A 14,917-nucleotide genomic window follows, 5' to 3' on the forward strand; every position below is an offset into this window, starting at 1 on the left:
GATCGATCCACCTCTGTGCTTAACAGTTGGAGAGGTGTTCTTCTCACTAAATTCTTCACCCTTTTTTCTCCAAACAACCATTTGCACATTGTGCCCGGAAGTTATATTTTATAATAAAGTCCACAAGAGTGCATTAGGTTCCTTTGGATGTACCATTGAGTAGCTAAGCAAGCAGATTTCAAAATAAGGGAAAGGTTTTCATATGCATGCAGGTGTTGCTGCACAGTAGAACAGTGCACCACCACTCCAGAGTCTGCTAAATCTTCCTGAGGGTCTTTTTTGCAGTCAACCAGGGTTTTGCTTTGCCTTTCCAGCAATCCTCCAAGCAGCTCTCTTTGAAAGTGTTTTCAGTTTTCCAGACCTCAGCTTGACCTCCACTGTTCCTGCTAAATGACAGTTCCTAATTACATTACGACTTGAGGAAACGGCTCCTTTCCTTTTTTTCCTCTTGAAAAATGTACAAAACAAATAATGCACAACAAATAATCTCCCTTAAAATGTTGACAATAATGTTTCATATTTAACTACATGCTTTTTTGGACAATCCCGAGATCCTCTTATCACTCCAAACTGTGTTGGGTAGCACTAATTACAGTTAATCTGTCAGAAGAGGACGATGATGTTGGTCCCCCCACCCAGTTTGGTTGTAGCTGTGCAACGACAATGACATTTTACTCCATTATCTCCATTTAGGAAGATCTAACGTTCCTCCTATCCCGTCTTCACTCTGGAATTCAGCCTGGTTAGAAACCTAAAACTATGGTGGAAATGCTCTGTTCTACCAGAAATGGAAACAACACTCCTTTCTGTGGTTCTGAACCAGCTCTGAACGTCGCATTCAGAACCCAAGAAGTTGGTGTTGTGCAACAGATAACACCACTACCTGCCTGTGAACTACCACACCATGTGGGAGGCTGGGGTTCGAATCCCTGGGTGACTATGCTGCGCTACACCAATAAGAGTCCTTGGGCAAGACTCCTAACACTACATTGGCCCACCTCTGTAATACGAGTAACCTTGTAAGTCGCTCTGGATAAGAGCGTCTGCTAAATGCCATAAATGTAAATGTAAGAAGAGGCGAATGCTAATGCTAATGCACACACACTAAGTAACCGTTGTGATCAGACTGCATCAAAGTTGTAGCTAATGAACTGGGAGCTAAATGGTCAGGGGGGTCAGTCAGACTGGACTGTAAGATATCAACACTAGAGTTTAAAAAGTGGCTCCAAACAAAGTAGATCAGCTCAGAATTTAGTGGGATTATAGAAACTGGTACTAGAAACTAGCACATCTCACCTAAGTTGTAGGGCTGTGTTGTTTACAGAAACACAAAGATCAGATTTGATCGGTATCGGATTGGATCAGGGGTAAAAAATTTGATCTGGACATCCCGACTTCTGACGACGTCTGGTTCCGTCCACCCCCACTGTGAAAAGTTCAGACTTTTCGGGCGAGTTTCTCTAGAATGGAGCATTTCACGTCCAACCCACCCGGAAGGACTTTGATTACACCTTTTAACCATTTAATTATGCAAGAATTCTGAGAAATCAATGGCCCCCTTTAAATATCAGCCAGCCCTTTGCCCAGATTACCAGACTCACCACACGAACCACACACTCCCGGTGGTGCACAGGCAGGCGTACACACACACAGCCTCACTGTATTGGTGATGCTAACACACCTATCGTTATTTTTCTCCCTCCCTGTCACACTTTCTCTCTCTCACACACACACACACACACACACACACATTTAATTCCATTCTAACTAGACCTACAGCCCTTCAAGTACGGAGCAGCTAGTTTGCATTATATGGTGATATTATTGACCTTATTAATATTAATGCCATATTAAAGTATCACACAGCGATCCTGAATATGCTTCAGTGCTGGTTAATATTTCATAAAACATATGTTTATATATAGGAAGCACACACAATCTCTCTCTCTCTCCATCACGAACACACTCACACACACACACACACTGCTAACATCTAACATCTCTGACACATATCCAAGAGTTTCCTCCTTATTGCAACTGATGCATAATTACACAGCTAAAGGTTAAAGACAGATTAGGTCTGCTTACTACTTGAGGCAATTTAAAAGACCTTTCTAAACACCCCTGAAACCACACACACACACACACACACACACACACACACACACACACCAGAACAACTCTATTCAGCTGTCAGACACCCAATACCTCCAATCATTGGCACTGTCTTTAAAATACCACCACTATTCACAGCAACAATGCCTGCCTTAGATGCCGAGCACACAGGGTCATGGATGCATGTCTATCTCGTCCATCATAAATACAAACATGCCCTCACACACACACACACACACACACACACACACACACGTCGTTCCATTCTAAAAGCATCACCACGGTCAAAAGGCCTTCCTAATGCCGCTCGCACCCTTAGCATGCTCACAGAACAAGCACTTGCACCAGGACCCTGCTCGACCAATCAGAACACCCGGCCCCGGCTCTGTTGAGGTATCCCCCACCACCACTCACCTTACTATAGACGCCCCAGGACAGCTCGGTCTCGATCACCATGACAACGATGCCAAACATGCCGAAGATGAGCGCGTAGTCGCTGAGTCTCTTCCTCTTCTCGAACAGCGCCCTCCGGTGGCCGAGCTTGTAGCCGATGTTCTGGTTCTTGCGCTTTGGGGCCTTCAAGGCCGTCCTCCCGGCGCCGGCCCCACCCCCTCGGCGCCCGTTGCTCCCGCCCCCGGCCATCCCCAGAGTGCCCCTGCTCTCAGAGAGCGTGTGGTTCTGGTGGTAGATGGACATCTGATTGGCTGACGGCTCCAGCTCGTAGACGTGTCCGTAGGGAGGGTCCTCTTTGGAGGAGATGACGATTTCGGGTGGGTTCTGCTGCGGCTGCTGTTGCGGGGTCTGCCCGTGGTGCTGCAGGGAGGAGGAGGAAGAGGGCGGCGGTGGCGGCGGCGGGGCAGCCCCCTGCCCGCCTACGGCCCCGCTCCCGCCCTCTTTGGTGTCGCTTCCGCTGTCCGACTCGATGAGGTTCCGCCGCGAGGCGCTGAGGCGGCTGAGCGGCTTCATCACGCCACCGCTGTACTTGCACGAGCTCATGGCGATCTCCGTGAAGGGGTTGCTGTCTCGCCGGTGCACCAAGGGACTAGCTTGCCTGTGCTTGCAGCCCCTGTCCCTGTCCCTGTCCCGTTCCCGCTCTCGATCAGATGACGGGGAATGCGAGGAGTAGAAGAGGGCGTTATAGATGGGCGGGGCCTCCCCGCTTAAGCTGTGCTGACTGCCCAAGCAGGAGGACAGCGGGGTGCTGGTGGGGTGCAAAGCGTTAGGGATAGGCGTGGGCAGCTGGGGCGTCGTGGCCAGCGGCAGCTTGGGCAGGGACGCCGGCGGGAGGCTCGGGCCGCTGGACGACGGAGTCCCGTTCAGGCGCTCCAGGCTGCTGGTCCCGCCCGTGTGGTTGGAGTGGTTGTTGCCGGGGTAGGTGCCGGCCACCGAGGCGTGGGAGATGCCACTCAGAGGGAGGGGAGGGCGCTGATCTTCTTCCTCGCTCCCGGCAAGAAGGGACAAACTCAAGGAGGGAGGGGGATCCATGGCAACCAGGAAACTCCAGCAGGTTTGGGCGTGTTCTTCTTCTCCTCCTCCTCCTCCTCCTCCTCCTGCTCTTCTTCTTCCTCCTCCTCCTCCTGGACTCTGCTCAGACAGACAGATGTGTTAAGGGGGAGATAGAGACAGGTGCTGGCTAAGGGCGGGGAGAAGGGAGAGGGGTGCCTAAGGAAGGAAGCAGGCTGGAGTTGCCTGAGAGTTGGGCAGCGTGTTCACGGAGATGCCGGTGATGCCTGTTTACAGGAGGGGTGATGGGTGGTGACCGTGGCTCGGATTCAGGGGTCTAAAGGTGGGCTCGGACAGGTTTCGGGGTTAGATTTAAGGCCTAGAAATACGCTGAGCGTCACCCTCCCACCACCATGCTGGAAATCTCGAACCCTTTCACTAACTTAGGCAAGTGCTCTACTGGGTCTACTGAGCCGGACCTGTGTGAGAGACGGTCAGAGGAACACTGGACATCAAAAAAATTTTAGCTCGAGCTCATCTCTCTCTCTCTCTCTCTCTCTCTCACTCTCTCTCTCACTTCAGCATCTCTTCTCCAGACACCTGTCTCTCTCTCTCTCTCTATCTCTTTGACCATCCCTTACCTCCTCTCTCTCCTCCTGTCTGGCTCGATTCGATCTCCCCCCGGGTTCAGGCGTGCACTCGACGGCAGGGACACCTTATTCCTCCGCACTTTTTCTTTTTCATGTTGTGACGGTCAGTCCATCCTCGCTGCCCTGCTCGCGCGTCTCCATCGCCTGAGAGGCGTTAGCAACCTGTCTCCTCCTCAGCGTTTCTCTGCGATGTGGTCCCTTTATCCTTCTTCTTCTCCACCCCCCCACCCCCCCAAAAAAAATAAGACCCTCGTTTTTTAACTGGCCTTTTTTTATCTTCACGTTTTTCCCCCCTCAACGCTGAAAAGGTAAACCCCTTTAAAAAAAAAAAAACCCAAAAAAAACAAAAAAAAAAAACAAAAAGGAGAGGAGAGACGGAGCTGGGAGATGCTGAGGACTACATCAGCACGAGCTGCTGGTCAGAGATGGCTCACCCTTGGCGGCTGGAGTCAAACAGAAACTACGTGAAACGACGAAACGAAACGAGGTGAATAAAAAAAAAGCCAAAACAACAACAACGACGCCTTCATCTTTCAAAGCTACCCTCAGACTCTCTGACTCTCTGACTCTCTCTCTGTGTCTCTCATTCAATCTCTCTCTCTCTCTCTCTCTCCCTAACTTCTGTCACTCCCCCCGCCCCCTGGCCACGCCCCCTCGCCTCTGATTGGTTGGCCACAGAGCGAAACAAACGAGGCACCAAAGCAAAATGGCAAGAAAATTGAATTTACCTCCATCTCTGCTCGCTCCTCTCCTCCCAGTACGTCCAGCACCAGTAAGATAACTGGTATGGTGATGAGGGGTGATGCTGCTCTTATTTGGGCTGCTATCTCTCTACCCCCCCCCCCCCCCCCCTCTAATACACACACACAAAAGTTTGTATTCCTGTCTTTGTGGGGTACTCTAATCAGCAGACCACCTTTACAAACCACTAACTAACTGTCCACCCATGCATCCACCTCCATCCGGAGCCTCCTGGAATCATGGGGGTGTGAAGCAGGACTACCCCCAGCAATAGGGTCTATTTGATTAAAGGGGAATTCCGCCCTGCTTTCAAAACCTATAAATAAGTAAATGGTCGAGATGTAAACTAAGTCGCTCCGAGGGGTTTAAGCTGGAACACTCCGTTCTGGAGACATTTACCCAGGCGGGACTGTTTTACAGTGGTGGTGAATGGAACCAGACGTCTGAAGCGCGGAATGTATCTAAAAGCTCCCCTTTCTTATTCACTTATTATGTGAAATAGTTGCGACGGAGCGACAAATGCCATTTGTAGCCACGTTTTAGCTTTTTATTGTTCCTACCAACTGTTTATTTAAATGTATTAATGATTTAGTTAAGTTTGAATTCTGTTATTAAAAACACATTATTATTTAATAACGATCATTAGAAGACAATAGCGATACATATACATCTATAGCATTTGTATTGGCTAGGACATGTTTTTGTCGAGACCTGCTGAACACGCCCACAAGAGACGAACCTGAACTTGAGGTGGCGCAAGCAACTTGTGGCTTGTTAGTGTAAACGCAGGGTGGCATACTGTTTTATGCAGTAGTATAGTTTCCCAATAATTTATTACCCAATATTTAATTTTTATCTTTATTACATATAGAAAACTCATGGTGGTAGTAGGTTTTGGATAATAATAATAATAATAATAATAATAATAATGTATAATGGGACCACTGGTTCCTGTCACTGTAAACAAATCCCTAATGGTTGATAAGTGTCTGTACTCTCCGGGTCCAGGTGCTGATTTGAAGCCCAGGCTGTGTCCCAATTGCGTACTACACACTAATACTATTACTGTAACTGTTAAAAACCAGGGATGCCATTAGACCTGATTTACTGGGGCATGCGCCGGGCACCGCTGCTATACACAGTCAGTGACGTATCTAGATTTCCAGAAGGACCAGAGTAATGTTCATAATCATAATCCTTCCACCCATCCTTCTTCTTATACGCTTCTTCCTGGTCAGGGTTAAGGTGGGTCTGGAGCCCCAAAATCAAAAGGCAGAAATACCCCCTGGACAAGGTGTCTCATTAATATGTTGCAGTGGTCAACAGAAAAATGCAGTGGCCTTAAGCCATAAATTGTCCGAACTTATAAAAAACAAAGACCTAGAAAGGTCTGGAAAGGCCTGAGGGTTTCCCACTGGATAAATGTATCAAGGCCCCATCATATCATATCAGACTTCTGAATCTTCTGAATCATTAGACGGCTTCTAGCAAATCACTAAGGACTACTTCGGTTAGCCTGATCACTTAGCGTGCAGAATTTTCAGCAGTTCAGTCGGAGGCCCTCCTAACAGGCAGCAGGCAGCATTACACGAACACAAGTGCATCAGAGCTCCCATTCGAGCGCTAAAAACTCAATCTCAATGCTGCTCATCCCGGAAACCAGAGGGAAAAGCTCTGACATTGCAAAAGAGAGAGTGAGAGGGAATCGGAGAAGTGCACGCTAATGAAGTTGGCTGACCAGCCGGCGCGTCTCCAGCGGTTGCTGTGGTCGCTGATTGCATCTGTGCAGACTGATCTCTCCGGGCCAGAATGAACCTCAAACACCGAGCTAAAAGCCCAGCGGGGTCTGGCCCATCCACACTCATAATATTTTAGCCCAAGAATGGCCTGAAGGTTTCTGTGCCATGCTAACGCGCCTCGTTAGCAACCCTGCTACTGGTAAGGCCCGATCATAGTTTGCGAGGCCCCTGGGCTGAAGAACATCTTTTGAGGGCTCTCCAATCCTGGCACACCAACAGCTTAACGCTCATTCATTTACAATATTCTACTGTGCCTTCAAAGCAAACCAAGGAAGTGGTCCTACACAATCTTGGATCCTCAAACAATCTTGGATCTTCATTCAAAAGCAACATAAGTAAAATAGTGCTGGAAAACGAGGCAATTCCAAAACGTTGCATTAATCCAGCCCACTAGAGAAAGCCTTTCAGGCCAAAATGCAATGACTACTGGAGGAGAATACGGAAGCGAAGCTGGGAATGCCTAAAGAGACCCAGAGAAAATGGCGACACTATTCGATTACTTACAGAATTACTAAATTAATTAATTATGTATTTAAAATACGCTTGTTTGTATTTGCTATTGTCACAGCTACGCTAGTACTAGTTGTAGTGTCTGGGCAAGGCTTGGCTAGCCTTGACTATGCGGCTTTGAGCTGTCTCTGTGACACAAACTAGCCAATCAAAAAGCTCATCCTTTTTTTGCAAGCCTTTCATAAAAGGAAATGTAATAACAGGGTTGTAAATAGGCATTTTCTGCATTTTCTGCCCAAAATCTCATTTATTTTTAATCAAATAGCTCTTTTTACAACGGACGTGGTTGCAAAGCAGCTTACAGGAATCCAGTAATAAAAAAACCCCAAAAAATCTACCTAATCTAACTGAAATTATTGATATAAGTCACCGTACCGCCACATTAGACTGTTTTTCTTCTCAGGTATAGTAATATAATCATAGTAGTGATGGTTGTAATAATGAAAGTAATAATGATGTAAAAGTAAACAGATTATTATTGTAATTGGATTCATGGATTACAGAGAATGTGAACATTAGCAGAGAGTGGCTAACAACTCAGATATGGCAGATGTGATTAGAACAGCCTAATAAAAAAGGAGAGTGCTAGAAGGTAACACAGACATGGGAACACCTTGAAACACTGGCATCAGTTCACTCAACATTCATTTCCAGAAGCTTATCTAAACAAGTGAGTTTTCAGCCCAGACTTAAAGATTGAGACTGTGTCGAAGTTGAGTCCCGAACATTTTCTGAAAGGTTGTTCCAGAGTTGGGGGGTCCATAGTCCATCTCATCGGATGATCATGCATCGCTCTAGTGCTGCTGTGGTAGCCCGTTGAAACTTTGCCCAATGTGTGACCCACCTTTTGGTTCTGTGCTAACTTCAAGTATGCCCATACTTTAAAGGCCTTGGGTCTTTGGAAACTTTTCAAAACCTATTTTGCAGCCCAGTCAGACTCTGCTGCAGCCGCCATTATCACCGCCATAAACAGTAGCTCTGAATGGAACTGACTGTTGATTGGAGCCCAGAATGACTGACCTTATGCAGCAATTACAGAGTGTTAATGAGGATGTTATTATAGATGTAAAAAGCTGAATTCATTTTAAAAATGGGATCACTTTACTTGGATGGTCCATTGTAAATGCCTCGTAGATGCTGACATTCAGCTAACACTAAATGTCTCTTTAATGCAGCCGAAATCTAAGTTAGGTGTAAATGATCGTATATTGAATGAAAGTCTGTATCCTAACCTTAACCTTAACCTTTTAGGAGTTTCAGGTAAACTTTATGTTTAGGGTTAGATTTAAGGTTTAGGTTAGGGTTAGGATTTAGAGTTGACTCAAGGGTAAGGTTAGGGAGAGTTAGGGTTGACTCAATGGTAAGGTTAGGGAGGGTTAGGGAGAGTTAGGGTTGAATCAATGGTAAAGTTAGGGAGGGTTAGGGTTGACTCAATGGTAAGGTTAGGGAGGGTTAGGGTTGACTCAATGGTAAGGTTAGGGAGGGTTAGGGAGAGTTAGGGTTGAATCAATGGTAAGGTTAGGGAGGGTTAGGGAGAGTTAGGGTTGAATCAATGGTAAAGTTAGGGAGGGTTAGGGTTGACTCAAGGAGGGTTAGGGTTGAATCAAGGGTAAGGTTAGGGAAGTTTGTGGTTAAGATTTAGGGTTGACTCAGTGAAAAGGTTAGGGAGGGTTAGGGTTAGGATGTAGGGTTGACTCAAGGGTAAGGTTGGGGATGGTTAGGATGTAGGATTGACTCAAGGGTAAGGTTGGGGAGGGTTAGGATGTAGGGTTGACTCAAGGGTAAGGTTGGGGATGGTTAGGATGTAGAGTTGACTCAAGGGTAAGGTTGGGGAGGTTTAGGGTTAGGATGTAGGGTTGACTCAAGGGTAAGGTTGGGGAGGTTTAGGGTTAGGATGTAGGGTTGACTCAAGGGTAAGGTTGGGGAGGGTTAGGATGTAGGGTTGACTCAAGGGTAAGGTTGGGGAGGGTTAGGATGTAGGGTTGACTCAAGGGTAAGGTTGGGGAGGGTTAGGATGTAGGGTTGACTCTAAGGTAAGTTTAGGGAGGGTTGTGGTTAGGATTTAGGGTTGAGGATGGAATTACATTCAGTTGAGTTCAGTTATATTTAATAGATATTTAGTTGAATTTTAGTTGAAGGTCAGGTGAGCATCAACAAGGCATTTGATTTAACAAGGCAATAAGGCATTAATTTAATGGACCATCCCATTAAATTATACAAAAAAAACAAACAAACATATTAATAAAACAATGTGTCGGCTTAAAACTTTAATGTCGCCACATTTTCAGTGGAATTTACCTCAACTAATCGCCCATTCATTTATCTGACATTCACATCTCCAGTGTTAAACTGTTACAAGGTAAATTAGACCTACATAAAGTAGTGTTTTGTTTAGCCTTGAAAGACTTTCGCTGGTGGGCGGGGTTTATGTACGTTTTGGAGGTGTAAATAAAATGACAAGCATGTCCTGTAACACTTTCAGGGTTTTGGGACTGGTCCAGCTCTGCTTTGGTGTTTGAGGTCCTAGGGCTCCTTTGATTCCCTTTACTTTGGAAGGAAACATTGGATGAGCAGGTGTCCGTGAACCTTTCAGTAAGGAATGTCCTGACTGAGCGTGAATTATCACTACAGCAGCTGTACTCCTACTGTCCACAGCCGGTCAGTCTCTTCAGAAAGCCTTGGTCAGCTGGAGCACTGTGTTGGTGCTGAACTCTGCAGGATGCCAGCTCTCTAGGGTTAAACAGGTGCTGACTCTCTCTCTCTTTCACACACACACACACACAAACACACACACACACACACACACACACACACACACCTAAAAGAAATAATTGTTGTTTGTTGAATTACCTTTTTAGGTGTATATATATATATATATATATATATATATATATATACAAAAATGAAATAATATATAATAATTATAATTAATATAAATATATAATATAGTTAATTAACTAATTCATATTGTTCTTATTTCATTTTTGTTATTATTATTATAAGAAAGTATAAAGTATAGTATAAGTATAAACTATTTAAGTAAAGTTATGTTTATTTTTTTATAAGACAAAAGCTGTTATTATTATTATTAATAATAATAATAATAATAATAATAATGTTTTTTGTCTTATTTCTTAAATAAATAATAAACATAACAAGACGTCGTTATAAGAATGAAATTTCAGTTATTTTTATTATTGTAAGATATAAGAAATTACTTAATTTTTTATTTTTATTATTTTGTATTATTATTATTATATTATATTATATTATCATATTATAATTGTGGTAATTTTCTTAAGTTAAGCTTAGCTTCATTATTTGATCTTACTTTTGTTTGTTTTACATTTTATCATTTTGTTTGTTTGTTTTAAAATCAAAAAACTGACGGTCAAGGCCAGTGGCCGGCACGCTAACACTGAGGTAGGGATGTCGGTCAAGACCAGTGGCCAGCACGCTAACACTGAGGTAGCGATGTCAGTCAAGACCAGTGGCCAGCACGCTAACACTGAGGTAGGGATGTCGGTCAAGACCAGTGGCCAGCACACTAACACTGAGGTAGCGATGTCGGTCAAGACCAGTGGCCAGCACACTAACACTGAGGTAGGGATGTCGGTCAAGACCAGTGGCCGGCACGCTAACACTGAGGTAGGGATGTCGGTCAAGACCAGTTGCCGGCACGCTAACACTGAGGTAGCGATGTCGGTCAAGCCCAGTGGCCGGCACGCTAACACTGAGGTAGCGATGTCGGTCAAGCCCAGTGGCCGGCACGCTAACACTGAGGTAGGGATGTCGGTCAAGCCCAGTGGCCGGCACGCTAACACTGAGGTAGGGATGTTGGACGATGCTACTACTTGGTGTGTTTTGAATGCCATTTTTATGTTTGCTGTCTTTCGGTCCACAAGCTTGGCATGGCAGCGTTTATTAGGGAAAATGGCCAAACCAGGAATATAACAAGCCACTATCTTCTCAAGTTAAAGGCAGTTGGACTCAACAGTGGTCCATCAACAGTGGTCCATCCAAATTACCAAAGAACCAATAGTCCATTGGTTACAGCCAGGAATGTCCAGCTAACTGAAGCTGAAATCACACCAGTTTAGCAGACTGGCTCAGCCAGGTTTGCTAGCTAGCTTGCTGTCTTACTCGAACTTAGCATGTTGCTAAATTGGCAACTATAATAGGCGCAACTTCATTAAGCGGTGAGCTCCTCTTCTCTTTAGCTCTGGAATCTGTTTGTACAGTCAGTCAGTCGCTCAACAGCTCTTTCTCGTGTGTGTGTTTTAGGGGCATTCCCCCTGAGCGCTGCTGAAGGAGCACTAAAGGGAGAGGTGTGTGTGTGGTTTGCGGTTGAGCTCAAATATCAACAGTCCTTCTCTCTCAGAATCGCATACAGCTCCTTTAAATCCCTGATTACTGTAAATGCTCAGCTGCACTGAAAACGAGGATCACCCTCAATGTGTGAATATGAATAATGGTTGGTTGACTGATTTAAAATAACTACCCTGCAGCTGTTAGTGACTCCACTGCTGGACGTAGGTGGTTGTAGCAGAATAGAGGTTATTGAGGATACCACCCCCCTCCCACACCACCACTCTACGGTGGGATTATGTTATCGGGCAGGCCTGAGGGGGGAAAAATGAAATCAGCATGTCGCCTGGAGATGATTTTCTGGGATTTAAGGGCTATTACCGCACCTGCCATATGTCACCCGAGTGACGTTGCCGGCACCCATGGTCTAACACGGTAGTCATGACGATGGGGCTGGTGATGATGATGATGATGATGATGATGATGATAATGACGGGTCATGTTTCGGGGGGGGGCATACTGGCTGTATCACAGAGGGGAAGTTATTAAGGCTATAAGAGACAGCACCCGGGGCACAGAGAACAAAGCCATGGAAAAAAACACAGAGAGAGAGAGAGAGAGAGAGAGACAGAGGACAATATTAAAGCCCACCGGCCACCAGTGGCCGAGGCCCTCAGCCTGGTCAGTGGTCAGATAATGGTGACATAACCAGACACAGCTGCCGGACAGAGTTGGAGAACAGCAGAGCAAAGAATGGACTTAAAGTGATGGCTGTGGTTAAAGAGCCCATATCCTGATTTTTCTTCCACTTATGATGTTTAGCACTTATGACATTTCCACCTTAAATGATGCAGCTGTTCTAGTCCTGTATGTAGGCGTCAGAATGGAGCTGCTGCACTGCTTAAGGTGGAATGGAAATCTATCTATCGATTTATTTATTTATTTATATATAAAACAAGGGATGCACTATTTAAGGTGGAATAGAAAAACATGAATAAGGAGAATGTGACTGCTGCCCTATTTAAGGTGGAATGGAAAATCCAATTAGTTATCAATATTTTATTTATTTATTTATTTATTTATTTATTTATTCAGAAAACAAGTGCTGCACTATTTGAGGATGAATGGAAACCTATTTATTTATTTATTTATTTATTTTTATTTACTTATTTAAAATGGAAAACAAGTGCAACACTGTTTAAGGTGGAATGGAAAATGTAATAGGAAGCGGGTGAACTGCTGCACCACTTAAGGTGGAATGAAAAATCTATCGACCTATTTATTTATTTTATTTAGAAAACAAAAACAAAACAATTTATGCCCTATTTAAGGTGGAATAGAAAAACATAAATAAGGAGAATGTGGCTGCTGCCCTATTTAAGGTGGAATGGAAACCTATTTATTTATTTGTTTGTTTGTTTGTTTGTTTGTTTATTTTTGCTTATTAGAAATGGAAAACAAGTGCAACACTGTTTAAGGTGGAATGGAAAATTGTAATAGGAAGCGGGTGAACTGCTACACTGTTTAAGGTGGAATGGAAATGAATAAGTAGGTGAGAATTAGCTGCTGCACAATTTAGGGTGGAACAGGACATTTGAATAAGAAGGGGAATACATCTGCTGCATCATTTAAGGTGGAAAGGAGAAGAAAGTGGACAAGATTTGGATAAGAAAGTGAATGTAACTAACACAACATTTAAGGTGAAATAAAAACATTACACAAGAAGCAGGCAAAGAACTGCTGCACCATTTAAGGAAGAATGTATTCATATTCATCTAATTATTCATCTAATAATATTTATTCATTATTTGCAAAGGAAAAATGAAAAACAAGTGCTGCACTACATAAGGTGAGACGGAAAATTTGAATAAGAAGCAGGTGATCATAACTGCTGCACTATTTAAGGTGGAATTTTAAAAAAATTAGGGGGAAAAAAGGTGAATGTAACTGCTGTGCTGTTTAAGGTGGAATGGAAACGTAATAAGAAGCAAGCAAGCTGTGCTATTTAAGGTGGAATGGAATTTTTTTACAAGAGGGCAAGCCTAATTGATGCACCATTTAAGGTGGAATGGAAAATTAAACAAGAAGCAGGCAAACAGAACTTTCTGCACAATTTAAGGTGGAATGGCAAATCTAACTGATGCATTATGGTGGGAAAGAACCTTAACAAGCTGCAGTCTGCCGCACTGTTTAAAGAGGAACGGAAACTTTTAATAATAAGCAGATGAGGGTAACTGCCACACTATTTAAGGTGGAACAGAACAGTTAAACAAGAAGCAGGTGAATTTAGCTGCGGTGCCATTTAAGGTGGAACATAAATATTTAATAATAAGCAGATAAATGAACTTAAAAGGCTGCTGTTTGACACATCAGACACGTCTCAGACACTGCTCAGTTTTTCCTAGAGCCCTAGACTTCTAGCTTTGTTTTCTAGAACATTTACCCATGTGTAATTTAAAGGGGCGTTAAGTGGTTACGTCTGAACTCGAGCCAGAGTTTGAGGCAGGTGTGTGATGAGTTGGGCAGCTTGCACAGCATTAACTGAGACAAACACTGTTAGAGGTGCAGAGAAAAGACATTTGGTGGTGGAGGTGGTGGGGGTGGGGGTGTGAGAATAATAAAAGGGGTAAACAGAGGCGAGACGTGTCCCTATCTCTCTCACAGTGTCCGGGAAGCTTGACGGGAGCGGAGGGATAGAACGTGAATGAGTGCTTTTGTTCCTATTGTGAAAGTAAAAGGTTAGAACCGTCCCTAAAGGACACGTTTGAGAGAGTGAGAGAGAGTGAGTGAGCGAGAGAGTGAGGCCCGGTGCATTTATATATATTTATATACAGACAGGCTGTATGACAGAACAAGCAGAGACGCAGTTACCATGCCAACCCTCAAGTACACTCACACACACACTCACACACACACACAGTTTCCTCCTCTGTGTTTTCCTGCTCTCCACTGGATGGAACCATTTTCTATGAGTGGAACCCACAGCGCATGTCCAGAACCCTGAGTGGGAGAGGTGTAAAAGACATCCATCAAATGTTCAGTACTTACTGCTCTCTCTCTCTCTCTCTCTCTCTCTCTCTCTCTCTCTCTCTCTCTCTCTCACTTTTGCTATCTCATTCCTTCCTCTGGCTCTCTACTCTCTCTCCTCCTCTCTCTTTCTCTCCTGCCATTACTCTCTTTCTCTGTTGATGTCTCTCCTCTCGCGCTCTCTCTCTCTCTCTCTGTCCTCGCTTTCCCGTTCTCCCTCTCTTTATCTCTCTCATCCTTTCTCCCACAATTTCAAATTAAAATAAATAATGGAAAAAGCACAAATAATCAGCACTGAATGAAAAATACTACATTAATTCATTT

At 44.4% G+C, this 14,917-nt stretch overlaps 1 protein-coding gene across 1 annotated transcript in view; it reads right to left on the reverse strand.

Annotated features, from left to right (window-relative positions):
• kcnn3 (potassium intermediate/small conductance calcium-activated channel, subfamily N, member 3) overlaps positions 1 to 4,785 on the reverse strand; it is an 85,329-nt gene extending 80,544 nt beyond the window's left edge. The window contains exons 1-2 of the mRNA XM_072680436.1: positions 4,200 to 4,785; positions 2,530 to 3,699 (exon numbers count right to left, since the gene is read on the reverse strand). Of these exons, the coding sequence (XP_072536537.1) occupies positions 2,530 to 3,600 (1,071 nt within the window). The 5' untranslated portion in view covers positions 3,601 to 3,699; positions 4,200 to 4,785. The remainder of the gene's footprint in view (positions 1 to 2,529; positions 3,700 to 4,199) is intronic.
• Between the last annotated feature and the right edge of the window lie 10,132 nt (positions 4,786 to 14,917).

This window comes from Salminus brasiliensis, chromosome 5, assembly GCF_030463535.1.
Source record: "Salminus brasiliensis chromosome 5, fSalBra1.hap2, whole genome shotgun sequence".
Classification (NCBI taxonomy): Eukaryota; Metazoa; Chordata; class Actinopteri; order Characiformes; family Bryconidae; genus Salminus; species Salminus brasiliensis.